At 40.1% G+C, this 22245-nt stretch overlaps 1 protein-coding gene across 2 annotated transcripts in view; it reads right to left on the reverse strand.

Moving 5' to 3' along the window:
* Nucleotides 1-22245, reverse strand: part of LOC130290908 (vascular endothelial growth factor receptor kdr-like) — a 264735-nt gene that overhangs the window by 195001 nt on the left and 47489 nt on the right. Inside the window, exons 2-3 of one of the 2 annotated variants that reach the window (XM_056539116.1) lie at nt 15698-15797; nt 1408-1637 (exon numbers count right to left, since the gene is read on the reverse strand). In XM_056539116.1, coding sequence (XP_056395091.1) covers nt 1408-1637; nt 15698-15797 — 330 coding nt within the window. Of the gene's footprint in view, nt 1-1407; nt 1638-9432; nt 9541-15697; nt 15798-22245 lie in introns of those variants that run through there. The other variant, XM_056539117.1, reaches the window with a different exon arrangement.

The raw sequence follows: 22245 nt of genomic DNA on the forward strand, positions 1-22245 counted from the left end.
AAACAAAAGAGTTGCAGCATATCGTGATGGAGTTGGCTTGAGCATAAGACATCCTGACGCAACCTCGATATGTTGCAACTTTATTTTATATCATCTAAATAGAAAGAAGATAGTGTGGTTGGGTTTGTACTCTAAATTCTTAAGTGTTCAGGTATATCATGAATGCAACTATATGAATAGTTATTTCAAACTTCTGAATTAAACAGGGATTGGGTGCATAAATATGAACTAATGTCTAGATATGGCAATAGTCTTTTTTCTTCACACAATTCTATGAAGACCTGATACTCTGGGACTGACATACAAAACTGCATGTTAAAAAAAAATCACTCTATGGATTTGACTGTACGCTGTGTGTGATTTATTTTCTCTTAATGCCTCTGTTTATCTGTATTAGTAGATTATGACCTGCCCTAGCCTCCTCCCTTTCCCCGGCCTCCTGACTGCATCCTTTGTTTTGCCCGCCCTTCCTTTGCCTGAAATTTTTTGGTATATTTTGTTTGCCTTTCATATATATATATATATATATATATATATGGCAAACAAAATATGTATTATTTGTTCTTCATGCTGCGTCCTTCGGGCCGTTTTATTTTGCACTTTTTTTTTCTTTCTTTGCTGTCTACAGTTCGACACAAAAAAATTCACTCATGCCTCCACATAGTTGACCATTATCCATACAGCCTAGATAGCAAGTGACTGAGTAGAAGAAAGCTATTTTTATGGATTGTATATGAGTCACATATAGTAATAAAATCTTCCCCTGTAACACATATATTTAGGTGAAAGTTAGGTCCATTGTGCAGCTAAACCCATGGAATCTAGATTGACGCAGTAGAATTGTTATTACAATTTGTAAGCCTTGTCCTGGTAATATCCTGGAAAATTATTTTATTATGTTCATTCTAAAGTGTTGACATGAATTGGGTGCAAATAGCCCAATATGTCACTCTTATATTAGGCAGGCTGCAGCGTTAACGCCTGAACATTTATGTCACACTGCCAGAATGTAGGGGTCACGGATCAAGTGGAGAGAAGTACTTGTCGACAAATCCTGTCCCATTTGGTTTCACAGTGAGGGTGAGCCGTGAAACAGAAACCACTACAGGAAATTGTAGTTAGGGATTTTGAGCATTTTTCCCCTCACAGATATATTTGCTGCAGGGACCCTCTACTTTCCTGCCAATGTTATCTCTAGACTGAGTCACATTCTTCATGCTTGAGAATAGTAATGGGAGCGCTAATATAATGTTGGACTGTTTTGTTTAGGAAGATTTATCTCATCTACAGTTAGAGTATTTACTATTCAAGTTGTTGTTTCTAGTTGTTTGCTTTATTTCAATGCATTTATGTTCAATTGTAGTATATGTATTAAACTTAACAGACATGGGATAAGTTATTACGCACCTTTTACATACAGATATATTTTAGCCTGTAGCCGCAGATTCCTTTTGTTTTGATGTTTATAGCGACAGCTTATGTATCCAGTGTCATTCACTTGGGCTTTGGTGAGTGTTAAGTAGCTACAGATGAGGTGACTCTGATCTGGTTCTGAACACTTCTCAGATTTTTCCTCCATTCTGCTATGTTTATAATATGGTATATGTTCCCAATACCATGTCATGGATCCAGTTCCCCTGTGAAGACATTGCAAGAACATGTTAATTTTCTAATATGGTTGACAGATCTTCACAAAATAACTACTCCATATCCACACATATGTAAATCAATTTGGATCATTATCATAACTATCATCACCATGAATAATATTTCAATGATTTAGTTATTAGTTGACATAGGCCTGCAGTACAACTTACCTTACTTAAGATGAACTTACAGAGGGGATCAAAAGTTTGGCAAAAGGTAAAAATTTGTATTAATGTGCATAAAGAAGCCAAGGAAAGATGTAAAGATCTTCAAAAGGCATCAAATTACAGATTAGACATTCTTATAATATGTCATCAAAAGTTAGATTTTATTTCAATCATTTTCACTTTCAAAATAACAGAAAGCAAAAAAAATGGCGTCTGCAAAAGTTTGGGCACCCTGCAGAGTTAATATCTTGTACTGTCCCCTTTGGCAAGTATCACAGCTTGTAAACGCTTTTTGTAGCCAGCCAAGAGTCTTTCAATTCTTGTTCGAGGTATCTTTGCCCATTCTTCCTTACAAAAGTCTTCCAGTTCTTTCAGACTTCTGGGCTGTCTGTCAAGCACTGCTCTTTTAAGGTCTATCCATAGATTTTCTGTTTCAATCTTTTTATTGAAAAATTTCAAGAATAAACAACATTACATAGTAGTGCGAACAAGCACAATAAGACACAAAACAAACCAGTTTGAACTCAAGCATAATGAGAGACTCAGCCGAGGTGTAAGAATGCATCTCAAATGATACTGTAGGTGAATAATGCGCTACTATCCATAGATTTTCAATTATGTTGAGGTCAGGAGATTGTGAAGGCCATGGCAAAACCTTCAGTTTACGCCTCTTGATGTAATCCACCATGGATTTTGAGGTGTGTTTAGGATCCTTATCCATCTGTAGAAACCATTCTCTCTTTAACTTCAGCTTTTCACAGATGGCATCAAGTTAGCATCCAAAATTTGCAGAAATGTTATTGAATCCGTTTTTCCTTCTACTCGTGAGATGTTCCCTGTGCCACTGGCTGCAATACAACCCCAAAGCATGATTGATCCACCCCCATGCTTAACAGTTGGACAGAGGTTCTTTTCATTAAATTCTGTTCCCCTTCTTCTCCAAATGTACCTTTGCTCATTCCGGCCAAAAAGTTAAATTTTAACCTCATCGGACCACAGAACTTGTTTCCAAAATGCATCAGGCTTGTCTATATGTTCATTTGCAAAGTTCAAATGCTGATTTTTGTGATGAGGACGTAGAAGAGGTTTTCTTCTGATGAGTCTTCCATGAAGACCATATTTGTATCTCTTTATAGTGGAATAGTGTACCACAACTCCAGTGTCTGCCAGGTCTTTCTGGAGGGATTGTGCAGTGGGTTTTGAATTGTTTTTCTCACAATCCTGCTAGCTGTTCTGTCTGATATTTTTCTTGGTCCTCCAGATCTTGCTTTAACTTCCACTGTTCCTGATGACTTCCATTTTTTAATTACATTCCGAACAGAGGATATTGACACCTGAAAATGTTTTGCTATCTTCTTATAGCCTTTTCCAGCTTTGTGAGCATCAACTATTTTCAGTTTCAGATTTCTAGACAACTGCTTAAAAGAACCCATGGTGCTGATTGTTGGGGCAAGGTCAGATGAGTCTGGGAATTTAAAACCTTTGAGATTGACATCACCTGGTCTTCCCAGATGATGATTGAGAACAATCCATGACACTGGCAGGTCTTAGCTTTGCAAAGGGGGCAATGCATGCAGGGTGCCCAAACTTTTGCAGACTCCATTTTTTTGTTTTGTTATTTTGAAAGTGTAATTGATGTAAATAAAATCTAACTTTTGTTGACACATTATAAGAATGTCTATTCTGTAATTTGATGCCTTTTGGAGATTTTTCCATCTTTCCTTGGCTTCTTTATGCACATTAATACAAATATTTATCTGGGGTGCCCAAACTTTTGATCACCACTGTATCATATATTACCAATACACTGGTGGCGTATATTGAAGAAAGGGGGCACCATAGTAAAGATCTAAATGGATGTCCTATTATAGTATCTGATTTTGCCTGCCTGGTGTTCATCTCCCCTTGTTTATCACAACCCTTAGGTCAATGTCGTTATTTTATTTTTTTTTGCAGTTCCCTAGGGAGATTAGTCTTGCACAGTTTGTACCTTTCTAGCCTTTGTCCCCTTTCTCTATAGGACCTTTCTGTTGACTGGTACTGTTAAACACTTGTCACTTTTACATAACATATTTCTCAAACTATTATAATTTGTGTATGTACAAGACCAAGGCCCTCACTGACTCATTCAGGATTTTGGTAGTAACGGCATTGCTATAGAGATGGAGGCACAATCCTGTGACACTGAATCTAAAGGAAATCCACTGACTTAAAAATAAATGAATGGCTGTTAAAAGTCACTGGGGTCTTATGCAACGTGACCACTCCTTGTTCCTTCCCAGACAAGGTTTATGGCTTCCAGCTGAGACTGTCCGCCTGCCGCCTTCCTGAGGCTGATGCTGCTGAGGAGGTGATCATCGTGAGAGGACTTCCAGCCACTGAGTGACATGTACACTGACTGTGTCGGCTTGTGACCACCACATGTATTCACACCGGGGAGGGGATGTAACCTAAGCACGCGCCCACCCTCATGCCATATCATATACTGTATCTTGATTTTTCCAAAGTATTTAATACTGTGCAACATAGGTTGGTACATAAAATGAGAATACTTGAGCTGGGGGAGAATGTGTTTAAGTGGCTCAGTGACAGGAAGCAGGGTGGTTAATAATCGTACATATACTGAGTGGGTGACTGGTACTGGTGGGTACTACAGGGGTCTGTTCTGGGCCCTATTCTTTTAATATATTTATTGATGACCTTACAGAGGGATTCTATTGTAAAGTATCACTAAATTATACATTATAGGGTAATAGGCTGAGCCGGATGGGAGTATGTCTTTTTTCAGCCTTATAAGCAAATCAATGTAACAATATAATATGTATACCATGCTCACAGGTCCAACTACAAACATAGTTAGTAGGATTGGCAAAAACAGAACGGGAAGGGGTATGGATACTTACACATATACTTTAACATTATCTTGTTCTAAGAATGTATCTTTGCCTGTTTTAACCCCTTAAGGACCAAGCCCATTTTGGCCTTAAAGGGGTATTCCGCCCCTAGACATCTTATCCCCTATCCAAAGGATAGGGGATAAGATATCAGATCGCCGCGGTCCCGCTGCTGGGGACCCCCGGGATCCCCGCTGCGGCACCGCACTATCATTACAGCACAGAGCGAGTTCGCTCTGTGTGTAATGACGGGCGATACGGGGGACGGAGCAGCGTGACGTCATGGCGCCGCCCCTCGTGACATCACGGCCCGTCCCCTTAATGCAAGTCTATGGGAGGGGGCGTGATGACCGCCACGCCCCCTCCCATAGACTTGTATTGAAAGGGGCGGGCCGTGACATCACGAGGGGCGGAGCCGTGACGTAACGATGCTTCGGCCCCTGTACCGCCCATCATTACGTGCAGAGCGAACTCGCTCTGTGCTGTAATGATAGCGTGGTGCCGCAGCGGGGATCCCGAGGGTCCCCAGCAGCGGGACCGCGGCGATCTGACATCTTATCCCCTATCCTTTGGATAGGGGATAAGATGTCTAGGGGAGGAATACCCCTTTAAGGACCAGGTCAGTTTTATTTTTGCATTATCGTTTTTTCCTCCTCACCTTCTAACAATCATAACTCTTTTATATTTCCATCTACAGACCCATATGAGAGCTCGTCTTTTGTGACCAATTGTACTTTGTAATGACATCACTCATAAAATGTATGGTGCAACCAAAAGAATATTATTTGTGTGGGGAAATTGAAAAGAAAACCGCAATTTAGCAAATTTTTTGAAGGTTTATGGTAAAATGTATACTTTATGGTAAAAATGACATGTTTTCTTTATTCAGTGGGTCAATATGATTAAAATGATACCCATGGTTACATGCTTTTCAACTACTGTACTGATTTAAAAAAATATTCAAACTTTTATAACAGAATTATTATGTTTAAAATCAATCTATTTTGGCCACCTATAACTTTTTAACTTTTTCATATACAGGGCTGTATGAGGGCTAATTTTTGGGCCGTGATCAGTAGGTTTTATCAGTACCACTATTGCTTATATGTAACTTTTTCATAGTTTTTTTTATACATTTTTTATTTAATAAAAATGTGACAACAAAGCTGCAATTTTAGACTTTTTTTTTTACATTTACGCTGTTCACCATATGGAATAATTAACATTGTTTTATATAGTTTTATATAGTTCGGACATTTACGCACGCGGTGATGCCAAATATGTTTATTTATTTTTTTATTCTTTCTGGGATAAAAGAGGAAAAATGGTCTATTTAAATTTTTTTAGTGGAATTTTTATTGCGGCTTTTTTCACAATTTTTTGAACCTTTTTTTTTACTCTTTTATAGTCCCCATAGGGGGCTATTTATAGCAGTCATTAGATTGCATATACTGAACAGTGCTATGCATAGGCATAGCACTAATCAGTATAATCGGCCCTCTTCGTGTCCGGCCTGCTCGATGTCAGACTAGAGAAGAAGACCCCGGGATGATGGCCAGAGCAGGTAAAGGGACCTCCAGCCACCATGCTGGATGATCGGATCCCCGCGGAAGCGTGTGGGCGATCTGTACGGCCATTCAAAGTGAACACTGATGTCTGCCATTACCAGCGGGTCCCTGGCTGCTGATGGCAGCCGGGTCCTGCCATGCATGATGCGAGCAGCGGTTTGGTGCTTGCGTCATGTACATGTCATAAATGTACGTCCTAATGCGTTAGGTACCAACACATCGGGATGTACATTTACGCCCATTGTAGTTAAGGAGTTAAAGCCTTCAACTGTTTTTGCTGTAACTTATTTTCTTAAGTAGACTTTTTTTTACCGATTCACAATTCTAATGTTAAAGAAGACTTGTCATCTCTGGAGACTAAACCTTTTATATCCAGGTGGAGGAAGTTCCCCTTGTCTTTTGACAGGATTTAACCAGGGAAAGCTTTTCACCATAGTTTTTTCTACGGGCCATTTACATTATCTCACATAATTGGGCACACTCCTTACATTTGTGTAAATGTTTTATTATGACTTTTCATTTGACACTCTGCCACAATGTGAAGTGGTAAGTGCACAGCCTGTATAATAGTGTTTAATGTTGTGTCCCCTCAAAATAACTCAACCTACAGCCAGTAATGTATATTATCTTGCTAACAAAAGTGAGTAGACCCCAAAGTGGAAATGTCCAAATTGGGCGCAATTAGTAATTTTTCCTCCCTAGTGTCATGTGACTTGTTTGTGTAACAAGCTCTCTCACTTTCTAATGCTGGTCACTGGAAGTTCAACATGACAAAGAACTGTCTGATGATCTGAAAAACAGAACTGCTGCTCTACATAAATACATACTAGGCTAGTAGAATATTGTCAAGACACCAAAACTGAGTTTCAGCACAGTGGGCAAGACCGTACAGCTGTTTTACTGGACAGGTTCCACTGAGAACACCCCTCGCTTGGTCGACCCAAGAGGTCGAGTGCACAAACCCAGTGTTTGAAGGGATGAGTGGGGATCAGTCTTTCAGTGTTTCAGTGCTCATACCATACTCTGCACACTGCATCAAATTGGTCTGTATGGCTATCATCCCAGAAGTAAGCCTTTTGTAAAGATGGTACACAAGAAAGCCCACAAACAGTTTGCTAAAGACAAATGGACTAAGGACACAACTTACTTGATTCATGGATTACCACATCCTGTGGTCCAAAGAGACCAAAACAAAGTTTTTTTTGTGTGCAGATTGTGTCAAGTGTGTGTGGTGGCAACCAAGTGAGGAGTACAGAGACAAGTGTGTCTGGCCTACAGTCAAGCATTGTGGTTGGAGTCATGGTCTGGGCCTGCATGAGTCCTGCTGGCACTGGGGAGCTACAGTACATTGAGAGAACTATAAATTCAAACGTGTACTGTGACATACTGAAGCAGAGCATGATCCCCTCCCTTCAGAGACTGGGCCGCAACATGATAACAATTCCAAACCCCCTCCTACCACTGCCTTGCTTAAGAAACTGAGGATAAAATTAATGGTTTGGCCAAGCATGTCTCCAGACCTAAATCCTATATGTGGGGCATCCTCAAATTTAAAGTAAGGAGGGCAAGGTTTAATAGCTCCATGATGCCATCATGAATAAATGGAAGAGGACTCCAGTGCCAATCTGTGAAGCTCTGGTAAACTCCATGCCCAAGATGCTAAAGGCAATGCTGGGAAATAATGATGGCAACACAAAATATTGACACTTTAGGCCCAATTTGGACATATCAACGTAGGGGTGTACTTCCTATTCCAGTAGATGGTTAACCCCTCAACCCAGTAAGTAAGGGGGACCCGCTCCCAATAAAAAAAATTAACCCTTCTTTGTGCCAGTATGTAGGCAGCCCCTTCACCAGTAAGTAGGCAGGCCCCCCTTTGTGCCAACATAAAAAAAATCTAACTTACCTCTTCTCCTCTCCCACCCAGAGCAGCAAGACCCTTTTTCTTCTTTCTCCTCCTCCACTCTCATGTCATGATGCAGTGCACAGGCATGATGAGTGATGTCATCTTGTGCAATGAAGTTGGGGCCAGAGGTCATAATCTTCTCCTGGCCTCCTGTACGTCAAGAGCCATCTGCTCCTAGCCTCCTGTAGCAAGTGTAAAGCTGCCTCTGGTCCACAAAAGTAAATGACAGAGTATGATGTCAATTGCTCTTTGCTTTGTCACAACTTTCAGCTGCATACTAGTCTTTAAGACGTACATACAGTTGAATGAAGCGCAGGGGAAATTTTAGGGCCTAGCCAGCAGTCTGGGCCCCCTGGTGCCCTGGGCCCCTGTGCAATCAGAGATGCTGCAGTGGTGGTACATCCACCACTGATTTACATGTTCCCAGGCAAGAACTGGGTGGCCGTGTCTAGCTATGACTACAGACAGACTAATGATCCTTACAAACCGGGTGAGGTTCACATGCCTCTTACAATAAAAAATAGATTTTATTTTAATCATAATATTTAGTCTTATGTCTCGGAGCTATTTAGGGACATTTTGAACATGTAATAAAGTAAGATATGAGGTGATAAGAAGTGAAAAAATATCCACATATATGGGATAATAAAAATAATAGAGGCTGCATGTGTTAGTTATATATGGTGAAATGAAGGAAATACATGGTGGAACAATGTAAATCAGTTACGGGTACATATGGATATCACAGAGGAGGGTCTCCTGCTCAGGATTCCCTTCTATAAGGCAGAATGGAAATCAGCTCTGTGGTAAATACAAAAAGATCATGTACTATATATTTACATGGTTAGTACAGTTGAAAAAAAAGACACGTCCATCAAGTAAAACCAAGGGTGTGCATGGATATCAAATTGGGGAAGAGGCATTTCCCTGGTGATCTGAGTTGATCACAATGGTTTAAAGGGTTGTCCAGTGGGATATTATAAAGGGGATAGACTTAATTATAAGAAATCTATTTTCACTTCATTGCTGCCTGAACCATGATTCATTGGGGTGGTACCCAAAGGCTTCTTTCTGCCTTGCTGGCCTTGATTCATAGATCTCTGCATGTCTCTATGATTGGAATGATCTATCAATCAAGGCTGGTGGGAAAGAGGAACTGGGGACCACCTTGATGAACCTTGGTTCAGGCAGCATGAAATTGATGGCAGGTTCCCGCTAAAGAAATATAAAATACTGTAAGATGTACTAACCATACCAACCCCGTGCTGCCATTTCAATCTTCTCACTGATCTTCACTTACTAGTCCCTGTCAGGAAATACCAGCCAAGCCAATTACTGGCCACAGTGGTCATTTCCTTGTGTCAAGAAGGTAACCAGGAAGTGGAGATCAGTGGGGACCTAGACACTGTAGGAATTGCCACAATGGGTGAACTGTAAGGTGATCAATTTTTTATTTTATTTTACTGCACCATGCATTGCTTTTAAGGAAGTAATTTTCTTTTAAGTGGGCACTGTCAGATTCAAAAACTTTTTATATGCTGTATGCGTGTTCGCTCCGGGACTGATTACAGGCGACCACCGGGCTGGCGGTGTGTGACGACACGCCTCTGTCCCCGTGAGACGTCACGCCTCCGCCCCTCAATGCAAGCCTACGGGAGGGGGCGTGATACCTGTCATGCCCCCTCCCATAGGCTTGCATTGAGGGTCGGAGCATGACGTCACACGCCGCCGGCCCGGTGGTCGCCTGTAATCAGTCCCGGAGCGAACACGCTCCGGGGACTGATTACAAACGGGGTGCCGCGTGCATTATCCCGGGTGGTCCCAGGGGCGGGACTCCCGCGATCAGGCATCTTATCCCCTATCCTTTGGATAGGGGAAAAGATGTGTAAGCACCGGAGAACAACTTTAACTTTTCTAATAAACTTCAAAAGAAAATGTCTTTTTTTATAGAAATCATGGCTTATAAAATCATGGCTTTGCTCAAGCTGAAGCACAGGCATGGACAAAGTCCAGTAAGTGGGGGTGGGCTAGAACTCCTCTGTGCTCTCTCCTGTCTGATAATACTTCTTTGTGCTCTCTCCTGTCTGATAGTACTCCTCTGTGCTCTCTCCTGTCTGATAGTACTCCACTGTGCTCTCTCCTGTCTGATAGCACTCCTCTGTGCTCTCTCCTGTCTGATAGTACTCCTCTGTGCTCTCTCCTGTCTGATAGTACTCCTCTGTGCTCTCTCCTGTCCTATCAGACAGGAGAGAGCGCAGGAGGAGTGCTAGCCCACCCTTACTGGACTTTGTCCATGCCTGTGCTTCAGCTTGGACAAAGCCATGATTTTATAAGCCATGATTTATATAAAAAGGGTATAACATTTTCTTATGAAGTATATTAGAAAGGTTCATGCTTTGCCAAATGTACAACACATAAAAAGTTTTTGTATCTGACAGTGCCTATTTAAAGAAAAAATGTCACTAAACTCCCCCTCGCACTACCAGAGGTACTGTCTGGTAGAGCATGGGACGCCTATCAATATGCTATCTACCATGCTCAGAACTGTCAAGCTGCTCGCCTGTTATCTTCATTATTTTTGATATGCAAATGATCTTCTAACTGGCATAGGTGGGGTTACAAGGCTCCATCTGCCACTGCGCTGAGACCGCTTCAGGGTGTACACAGGAAGTGGCACATGTGCATTGGAGTCCTGTTCAGAGCGGGGAGGAGAGGGAGAAGCGGAGGGGATGAATCTACATAAGCCAGGTCTACATAAGCCAGGCGGTGCTGCGGACGAGCGGTGCTGATGTCACAGAGCCAGATGGAGTCTTGCGACCCCACCCGTGCCAGTTAGAAAATCATTTGCATATCAAGAATAATGAAGATAATGGGTGAATGGCGGGGCGGATCCGAGCATGGTAGGCAGCATATTGATCAAGCATCCCCTGCACTACCAGCCAGTACCTCTGGTTAGAGCGGGGAGAGTTTAGTGACAGTTTTCCTTTAAAGGGTACCTCTCATCAAAAAAACTTTTGATATATTATAGATTCATAGATTAATGTATGCAGAATAACTTCACAATTGCATGTTATTAAAAAATATGCTTCTTTCTATTTAATTTTCCACTTTGAAGAAATGACCACTAGGGGTCTCCCTACCAGTCCTGGCAGCAAGCATTTCAGTCTCATGCTGGAGTCCTAAACACTACGATCTGCCAGTCTGCTTTGTTCACAAAGGAGAACACTCAGAGCTGCCAGCCTGCTTTGTTCACAGCCTGTTTGGCTGTGAACAAAGCAGGCTGGCAGCTCTGAGTGTTTAGGACTCCAGCATGAGTCAGAAATGCTTGCTGACAGGACGGATCGGGAAAAATACAATAGAAAGAAGCACATTTTTCATTAACATGCTATTGGAAAGTTATTCAACATTCATTAATCTAAAATATATCAAAAGTTTATTTGATGAGAGGTACCCTTTAAGTAAGGGGTAATCTTCAAAAGAAAATCCCCTTAATGGGGTTCTGTGGCAGATTTTTTTTAATCAACTGGTGCTGGAAAGTTAAACAGATTTGTATATTAAAAATCTAACTTATAGCTTTTACCTCAAGGACCTCACCATCTAAGGTGCATAATGATATGTGTGGAAACGTTAAAACATTGAATAGAAAACAGCATCACTAGTATAAAAATTTTATTCAATAAAATAAATAAATGAAATACACAAATAAAGGCACTAATAAATACCCCACTGGGCCCTAGTGGAGTATCAATAATGAATAGAATGCTTTTTGAGCGTATATGTATCTGAAGTCCGAAAGTCTGGCACCTAGTTTGAAAGTCCCGTTTACGGAGCGGATGATAAAAGTGCACTTGATAGAAATATTATAAAGTCAGACTACAGGTAGTCGGTAGATTAAATAATGAAAATATTGAAAGAACAATAATGGTTGTATTTCTCACCGCCTGCAGCCGCCTGGTTCTCACTGGCGTGGACCGATGTATTGAGGCTGTTGTAAGTTCTCCCGTATGTCCACAAGATAGTAAATAGCGGTCTCACACTGGGTTCGCAGCCCCGATGGCAGTGGGGTGCGACACGATGGTCCGAGCAATAGCCTGCAACCGCTCCACAGAGGTCAGCTGGCGGTGACAGAGCCGACACTCCGGCAGTAGTGGCAGCACACACGGGAGCGGCGTCCCATGTGGAGATCTGGGATCCGGGAGATGTGAAAGGTGAGATGCCGCCAAACAAAGCGGAAAACTGGAGCCTGGATTAACTCCTCAAATGCCGGGACATCCACAGTTAGGTGCGGATACTGGTGGTTAGGTGCGTACCAGCAAATAGTGTGAATAGTGCCAAGTCCTAGACGCGTTTCAGGGTGATGGGAATTGTAGTCCTCCAACCCCTTCTTCAGTAGGCAAATGTGCATATAAAAACTAAAAAGTGATGCTGCTTATATATTATGATTACACCTTTTGTAGATTTTTTATTCCTAAAGAAAACAAGGCATTTGAATCATAGGATTAGGAATGAGCCAATGTCAAATACATGGAGTGGAGCAACTGGGATAACGCAAGAGAAATCCAATAAAATCCTATACACATTATACTTAGAATATCACCATACTTGCTACAATTGTTACAGGGACACATTAAAGGAGTAGTCCAGTGGTGATTAAGTGGTGAGCAACTTATCCCCTATCCTAAGGATAGGGGATAAGTTGCAGATCACGGGGGGTCCGACCGCTGGGGCCCCCTGCGATCTCCTGTAAGGAGCCCCGACAGCCCGCGGGAAGGGGGCGTGTCGACCTCCGCACGAGGCGGCGGCCGACACGCCCCCTCAATACAACTCTATGGCAGAGCCGAAGCGCTGCCTTCGGCAATCTCCGGCTCTGCCATTGAGATGTATTGAGGGGGCGTGTCGGCCGCCGCCTCGTGCGGGGGTCGACACCCGCTATCTCGGCGGAGAGCCGGGGCCCCGTACAGAGAGATCGCAGGGGGCCCCAGCGGTCGGACCCCCGCGATCTCAAACTTATCCCCTATCCTTAGGATAGGGGATAAGTTTTTCACCACTGGACTACCCCTTTAATGTAGCAATATATAAGTAGTATTTGCTACAACCAATATAACATAATTGGTTATATTGGTTGTAGCAAATACTACTTATATCGGACTGCAGATACATATATGCTCAACTAGCATTCTATTCATTATTGATACTCCACTAGGGCCCAGTGGGGTATTTATTAGTGCCTTTATATGTGTATTTCATTTATTTATTTTTTTGAATAAAAATTTTATACTAGTGATGCTGTTTTCTATTACATTTTTTAACGTTTCCACACATATCATTATGCACCTTAGATGGTAAGGTCCTTGAGGTAAAAGCTACAAATTTGATTTATATCTTTCCTTGGACGCCGGTGGGGACCGGTTATAGCTTTAATTACTTCGCACTTTTTGTTGTGAGCTACACCTTTTTGAAACTAGATTTGTAAATTACTTAACCTCTTAAGGACTCAGCGCGTACCTATACGCCCTGAGTCCGCTCCCTTTCTATAACGCAGGGCCACAGTGTGGCCCCGCGTCATAGTGGGTCGGGCCCGGCCTCCAACAACAGCTGGGACCGTTGGCTAATAGCGCATGGCATTGATCGCGGTGCCGGACGCTATTAACCCTTTTAACACAGCATTAAAACTTAATTGCCGCATCAGTGTGCTGTTCAGGACCGCCACGATTTCACGAACAGCTGGAGGAAAAAAGGAGGTTGCCTACCTTCTTCCTGTCTGTCCGATCACCAAATGACTGGTCAGTACCTGAGATCCAGGCATGAGCAGTCAAGAAGCAGAATCATTGATCAATGTTATCCTATGGGATAACAATGACCAATGTACAAGATCAGTGTGTGCAGTGTTATAGCCTCCTATGGGGGCTATAAATTTTTTTAAAAAATGTGGAAAAAAAAGTTAATAAAGATCATTTAACCCCTTTCCTAATAAAAGTTTGAATCACCCCCCCCCCCATTTTGCCCATTTAAAAAAAACAAAAAAACGGTGTAAATAAAAATAAACATATGTGGTATCACCACATGCAGAAATGTGATAATTATAAAAATATATAGTTAAAAATGAGCCATCATATGGATTTTTAGGTGCAAAATTTAAGGAATTATGATTTTTTAAAGGTAAGGAGGAAAACATGAAAGTACAAAAAAGGGGTTAAATTTAAAAAATCTTAATCCTTCCAGTACTTATCAGCTATCAGTATACTACAGAGGAAATTATTTTCTTGGATTCCTTTTCTGTCTGACCACAGTGCTCTCTGCTGACACCTCTGTCCATGTCAGCAACTGTCCAGAGCAGGAGCAAATCCCCATTTCAAACCTCTCCTGTTCTAGACAGTAGTTCCTTATAGGGACAGAGGTGTCAGCAGAGAGCACTGTGGTCAGACAGAAAAGAAATCCAAAAAGAAAAGAACAGTAGCTGATAAATACTGGAAGGATTAAAATGTTTAAATAGAAGTAATTTACAAATCTGTTTACGTTTCTGGCATCAGTTGATTTAAAACACACACACACATATATATATATATATATATATATATATATATATATATATATATATATATTTTACACCAGAGTACCCCTTTAAGAGAGCCTGTTGTGCTGCCTTAACCACGAGTCATTGGGACAGTCCTTGGCAGCTTTTGCCCTACCAGCCTTGATTGATAAATCTCTCCCACCAAACAGTATGAGATCTATTCATCAAGGCTAGTTGGGTGAGATAAAGCTACCAGGGACTGTCTCAATGACTGGCCCAGTATGCATGAAAGTGATGACAGCTTCTCTATAAATATTGCAGATTTATTTTGTGTGCACCTCAGAAATAGCTGTGCAGGTTTACAATAGCTATAACTAAATTTACTTTATTGCTTTACCTTAGTTCTCCCACTGTAGGTGGTGTAACTATCAAAATTCAGGACATCATTTTCCATTCATATAGATATTGCAAATACAGTGACATCTCTCCACCACCTCTTTCAGAAGACCGCCTCCTTATCCAGAACAGATTTCGTATTACATACTTTTAGTACCACCATATATTATGCTAAATTGCCATCATCTCTAAGAAGACCACTCATCCAGAAGACCACTTTTAAAGACTATAGTTGTCTAAAAAAGATTTCACTGTAACTCAACTGAAGCACTGAAGCATTGCTGAAAAGCGTGTGTATGTATTAAATGGCTGTAACAAAAGTATTCATAGCATTTCTGAGAGATCGGCATTAATTTGGGCATATCTATGCAAAAAACAATAAAGGTGACATAATATTTATAAGATCTCAATTACATGGCTGATCACTTTATTTGGCACAATAAGCCAAGCAAGGGAGTAGTCATTTTACAACGAATCTCATAATAGTGTATGAAAAGGGAGTCACCTGGACGTGTCACAGCAACTAAAGATTACTGAAGAATTACCTGGAACTCCAGTGACATCTTTATTATGTAAGAGTCTGACAGGGCACTTCTTATTCTTACCTGCAGGTTAAGGTTATGTTTCGCCTTATTTTGATCTCCAGATAATCCGTGGCCGGGCTTAGCTCAAGCTTTGATAATATTTCACTTTCTCCGTGATGCTCTAAAAGGAAACAGAGAATACATTACTACTGATATAACTTGTCACAGGTTTAAGATTCTTGATCATTTGACCTTGAAATCATGATGTAGAATTAAGGAAAGTGGGCTATTAAACATATTTTGACAAATAAACTCCTAATTTTCAACTCAACTAAATAATATGTGTGGGGATAGATTATGGTCCGGGACATTAGGCAGGCATTTCCATGCTTCATTGTTCTGTCTGGAGAGACATTTGTCAAGTCCTTACACATGTTTGTGCAGCTGAAAAATCTTTTCTTTTCTGTATTTATATTATGCAACCACATTTATGCTTAACTTAGGCATACAGTCAACACACCCAGGAGATATTTTGTATATACTCATTGTTGCAGCAGGTAGGTGTCAATTGTGCCAAATATTTTATGGTTTTATCTTGTGGTTTGTACTGTTTTGAGCATAAGGACATTTAATACCTTTTTTACTCTTTTGGCTTAAAGGGATTTTTCAGAATTTTTTGATTTATGACCACCGCTATACAATGAATGGAGCAGGACTTCCTGCCCTTATCACTGCATGGTGAGCTGCCAGCATTTTATACAGTTAGTTTCTACAGATCTTAAAAGTGTATGGCCATCTTTTTACTTTTATACCTAGACCTGAATTAGACAGAAATAGCTCCAATATATCATTAGTTTCATTAGCTTCCATCTATACATCCTTTAACAACCCTTCTGGGGTCCTTCGGAAAATAATAATTACTCTTAAAGAGTACCTCTCATTACCTTGATAAATGTTATAATCCTCTTAGTTCCCTGCCCCATCCTGATAAACCACCCCATGCCTTTATTTTCATTATTTGCTAGTTTGTCTACCTTGATATTGCTCTGTATTTTCTGCTCAGTCTCTGTCAGATTCACAAACTGGGAAGGGGCGTTACCCAGCAGGTGTGACATCATCTGAAGCCATACAGGGGAGACCTTCCTCCCTTACTCTGCAACCAACAGCAAACAGCAGTTAAGTGTGAGAGGAGCTATGATTGGATGAGGCTGCACACACCCCTCTCAGCACTCCAGGCTGCACTTCCTGATTTTGGACTTCTGCCAGGCCAGCAGGAGTCCAAAGTCTGTGCAAAAGATGGGGGGAAATGTGCTCTGGACATTAAAAAACCATTAGAAATTAGAAATATTTTATTTACCATAAGGAGTGCAATAGCAAAAATTGTTTTTAATGAGTGTTCATTTAAATTAATTGTTTTTACAAAATGATACAACTTTGTAATTTATCTTTATTGCAAATGTATCGCTTTAACACTGCTTCATGCCTGTGTCCTGTTAGACACCATGATGACCTACAGATAGAACCACTGTGTGTGTAGCAGTTAATTGCTGTTAATTAACAATTAACTAACAATTATAACAGTTAATTAACAATTATAACAATTCCTTTACTGGTTTCCTGCTGTGGGCAGAAGGGGTCACAATTTGTCCACATATTGTTATAAACGTTTCTTCTGTCCCTTTCATTATCAATAAAGAGTAGTGTTGAGCGGCATAGGCCATATTCGAATTCGCGAATATTCGCGAATATATGGACGTATATTCGTCATATATTCGCGAATATTCGCATATTCGTTATATCCTCGTTTTATTTTCGCATATGCGAAAATTAATATATGCGAAAATTAACATATACAAAATTAGCACGCGCGAAACTTCGCATATGCGAAAATCTTAATATGCTAATTTTCGCATATGCGAATTTTCGCACGCCAGTCTCACACAGTAGTATTAGAGCCTTCTTTACACCACACAAGCTGGAAGCAGAGAGGGATGATCACTGTGATGTGTACTGTGAAAAAAAACAACAACAAAAAAAAACGAAAATTCGTAATTACGAATATATAGTGCTATATTCGCAAATATTAGCGAATTCGCGAATATGCGATATTCGCGAATAAAATTCGCATTGCGAATATTCGCGAGCAACACTAATAAAGAGTATGCCTTGGCAAAAAAAAAAGAGAATGGATAATAGTTGCAATAAAAAATATATTAGATACAGTATAGTAAAAAATAAAATTTGACTTTCATACATTAAAAAGGCATTGCTCACAATCAAAATAACATGCAAGGCATTACATTTCTTAATTTTTTTAGAGAATTTTCAAGAGCCCATTTTACACACATTTTTAACAGCACATTTCACACTATACATTCATATGCATCCTCACCACATATGTGGAGATACTCCTGATAGATACATTGGAAATGTATACATACATGAAAAATATCTGGCTGTGGTGAGACCAGGAGCTGACAGCAGGTGTATTATTATAGCTATATACTAAAGTTATAATTGTTTCTTTTCCTTGTTATGGGGTTGGTATCCCAGCTATGCTCTTTGTAAGCTCAGATTTTGTCATTATTATCTTCCTTAACATCAGTAAAATGAGATTATGAAATTCAGAAGAAAAATCTATTTTTAGAATCTACTCCGTTTCTACACTATTAAATGTCCGTCCAGATCAGAGAAATTGCTGGTATAATAAAATTGCTCAGACTTCTATCAGTATAATGTTAAGCTAAAATCACCATCCAGGCTCAGAGTGTTTATGATGTTACTGTCCAGACTTACAGCAGAAGACACTGTCCAGCACCACATATAAAAACACATTACTCATCTAGCTTTTTCCCTATGCACTGTAATACACAGCTGTGTGAAGTACCTAACAATAATGGTAGAGGGTATTAAGATTCAATGCAGAGTAATTCTGTGCTCGCACATGCAATGATAACATTTTTTCTAAACAATATCGCTGATCGTGAGCGCTCCCCTCCTCCTGTCACTGGCAGCTCTGGGACTCGCTGTGTGGGATGTGCCCGGATGTCAGTCCCGGGCATCTCCTTACCCCACACTGTCTCTCTGCATGCGTATCTCCAGGATGCACATCCCCGTCCCTTAGGGCACGCGTGCCAGCGCTATGTGATCTAAAAGGCCAGTGCGCCCTGAATTATCTGTTGCACCCCATCTGGTGTAGTATGCCATTGTTGCACTTGTAGTTTTCTGCAGCCATCCCCCATGGTATGCATTTTATGCTGGGGATTCTCCTTAGCAACAGACCGTAAGCGCAGGATCTGCTCCCCCAGCATAAATGCGTGACTGCATTTGGGGTTGAGCATTTCCTGCTTTTTGAGACCACATTTTTCTTCTTGTTGTTTAAATCCTATATTTGGAGGTGTATAAACTCCACATTTAATGTGCTTTAATCACTTTCTAGGCAGCATTAAGGTTCACCTGTGAGGCCGGCAACCATATCAGCCAACTTGGGTGGGGCTTATAGCCTCCCTCCCTTCTACCATTGTATGTGTGCCTAGCCACACTGGAGGTAACTGGGAGCAGGCTGTGAGTCGGACCTAATGCTGCTGTAATTGCCCACTGACCCCTGGTATTGCCCATACGGCACAGGTAGGTTTAGTGTTAGGTCCCATGCCACTTGAGAAACCTTGGCATTGGTGTGCGGGCTCAAGTATGTCCTTCATATAAGGATATAATGTCTCAATTTTAACATCAGTTTGAGGGATAGCCACATGTCACTGTCTACATCTACCACAGTAGTGCACCTTAATTTATGTATCACACCTAAAAGATGGTGTACACAGGAGTTGCCCCAGATTTTCACACAGCCTGAGTAACTGTAAAAAATATGGCGTAATCTTAGACTGCCTGGTCAAAGTTAGACCCAGTTTTTGAAAGTCTCCACCAGTATTCTATACATGAGTATGTTCTCTATAGTTAGAGGATGGTCCGATGGATCCAAGATACCACAATGTGACAAAACTATCACTGTCAAAGCTGCACCTATCCCTGAAATTATTTACCTACTTTGTTAACTGTCCGTGCTAGATGGTAATGGAATTGCAAGATGACAGGAGAATCCTATTGTGAACCATTCTTATATTTTTTTTGACTAATTTTTTTAACTTATTTTTATTGATTCAAAAAAATTACAGAAATAAGGCATTGTTCGGGAAAATCCCCCGAATCATTAGATAATGTCAGAAAAGAAAATATTGTGTAGTACAGACAATATGCAAAACAAGGTAAGTAGTTATCAAATAGTAACAAATTCAATTAAACCAAACAGACAAAAAAAATAAAACAGTAATAATAAGCCACCTCCCCCCACCCCAGCCCCTATCATATTGACTATTCTTAACTAAAACTGTTTTCATATAGACTAAAAAGAAAGATTTTGACATAATTTGGTACCCTTGATTTCAAATAGAGAACTTTATTTGTAAATGTAGCTAAAGATCTCAGAATGCATATACCCATTTAAATAAATTATTTAATGGAAAAGGAAATTCCACTCTACACAGTAAAAGCCAATATAAACTCCTGTCTAAATTATAACCTTGTAGAGTAATGCTTAGTATGTAATGTTAAAATGTATATACTTATAGGGATCCTTAACACAATAAGGCCTACAGCAATTGCCTCATTCATCTTTCTTGTGAAGCAATGCTAGAAATGTAGTAAAGTGCTGTTTACAGCTATTAAAAAATGGTTTACTATTCATTACCATCTCCAGACGGAAGGAGGAGGAACAATACCTCAGACGTAAACAACCGAATCTACAAACAGACAATGGATGGAGGCCAAATTTAAAACCGGGTCTTAAAAGCAAACTTGGCACATTTACCACAACGGGCCACATTTAATTCATACTGTATGACAAATGTCAAGAAACTTTGTTGTAGGGATGTGTGTATGATACATATTTAGCCCTTCTATTGGCAGTTTGTAACTTTTCTATGAATAAATAAATGCATTATTTTGATATATACACTTTATATGCACCATTTTATATGTTTTCAATGCAGCTAAAAAAAACAACAACAAAAAATGAAGCAACTTTGTTAATAGTCTAAATTGACTAAAAAGTATCCTACCATTTTAGGTACACAGCTCCTGTCTTCATGGTTACAGATGACAAATAAACCTTATGTAGTCTTATTTACAATAACATGTTACTTTTAATGGCATACAGGGTTTTGGTTATGCTTTCTTGTATATGTATAGCTCTATATGCATGTACTATATATTACTGTACATGCATTGTAGCAATACCGAAAATGGTTACAAAGGTCCTACAGGTCTTTCGGCTCTTCTCACTTTTGGTTGGCTTTCTTGTTGGTCCTCTAGTTCCCTTTCCTATTGAGGATATTTGGCTTTCTATGGAACTGAACTGCATATGTGTATTCATATATAATAAATATCAAGCCCTAGGAAGTGTTTTGCGTTTTAACACGAGATTGAGCAGCAAAGTATGTTGGTGTTCTATAAATACAAGTCAAAAACATTTTAGAAATTGGTGAAACAAAGTAAATATTTGGAAAGTTAACCTTTTAATCCTTGACCATTTAGCCTGAAGTCAGGGCATTTGGCTTGCTGGAGAATTCTTAAAAGAATGATTTACCCATAGTAAAAAGGTTGGCAACGCTCTGCTATGTGTGGATATAAAAGATTTAATAACACACATGGTATGTGACGCTTACACCACCATAATGCCGGCTCCTATCGGCTCACATTTCAAGAAAACATTAGTCTCAGTTCTGAGGAAAAGACAACAAACTGGCTTCAATCTAATGTAAATATGAATTCTGTAGATAGAATTAGAGTGCTTTTATCATGGACCTGTGACATAAACATTCCCGGACAGCCATTCCCTGCCAGCCCTTGTAGCAGTGACTGGAATAAAAGAGGTTGTTCTTGCCCCCAGCTGGGCCCTAATTGTTTTCTCAGGTAAAATATTTGGTAGGAGCAGGAAACAGACACGGTCATTATTCCAGCCTATACAATAGAACACAGCGACTCCTGTGTAGTGCAGCACCATTTGGAAAATTTATCAGGCATCAACTACTGAATTTCGTATTAACCATTTATGTCATGAACATAATACATGTAAAAATGTGCTTCATATATATACCAAAATTTTCAAAAAATGTTTTCATAATGTAAACAAACTTAATGGAAAATGTAAGATGCAGATAAGCAGGTACGGTATGTATTTTTTCCACAGATCCAAGAAGAGAATTTGGCATTTGACTGACATTTAAACATGTTCATGTTGCTTCTAAATCATATAAAGAATATAGATACTATATTGTGAAACCATTGTGAAACCATGTTGAGACCATAACTCTACGGAAACCCAATAATTGGTTCTAAAGCCACCAAAATGTCATCCAAAAACAGGAAAAAGGGAGGATTAAAGAAAAATAAGTAGATAACTAATACAAATAAAAAAAAGTCCTTACATATGAAAGTAAAAAAAGATATGCTAGAAGCTGTAAATCACTGTCTATGTAGAGGACAGGAGCTTCTTCAGGGTCCTGTACAGTACACACAGTGTCCTAAAAAAGTAAAATGGAGCCGCCCCCACTTAGTGTCCAAAGGAGCAGCTA

The sequence above is a fragment of the Hyla sarda genome, chromosome 9 (assembly GCF_029499605.1).
Source record: "Hyla sarda isolate aHylSar1 chromosome 9, aHylSar1.hap1, whole genome shotgun sequence".
Taxonomy (NCBI): Eukaryota; Metazoa; Chordata; class Amphibia; order Anura; family Hylidae; genus Hyla; species Hyla sarda.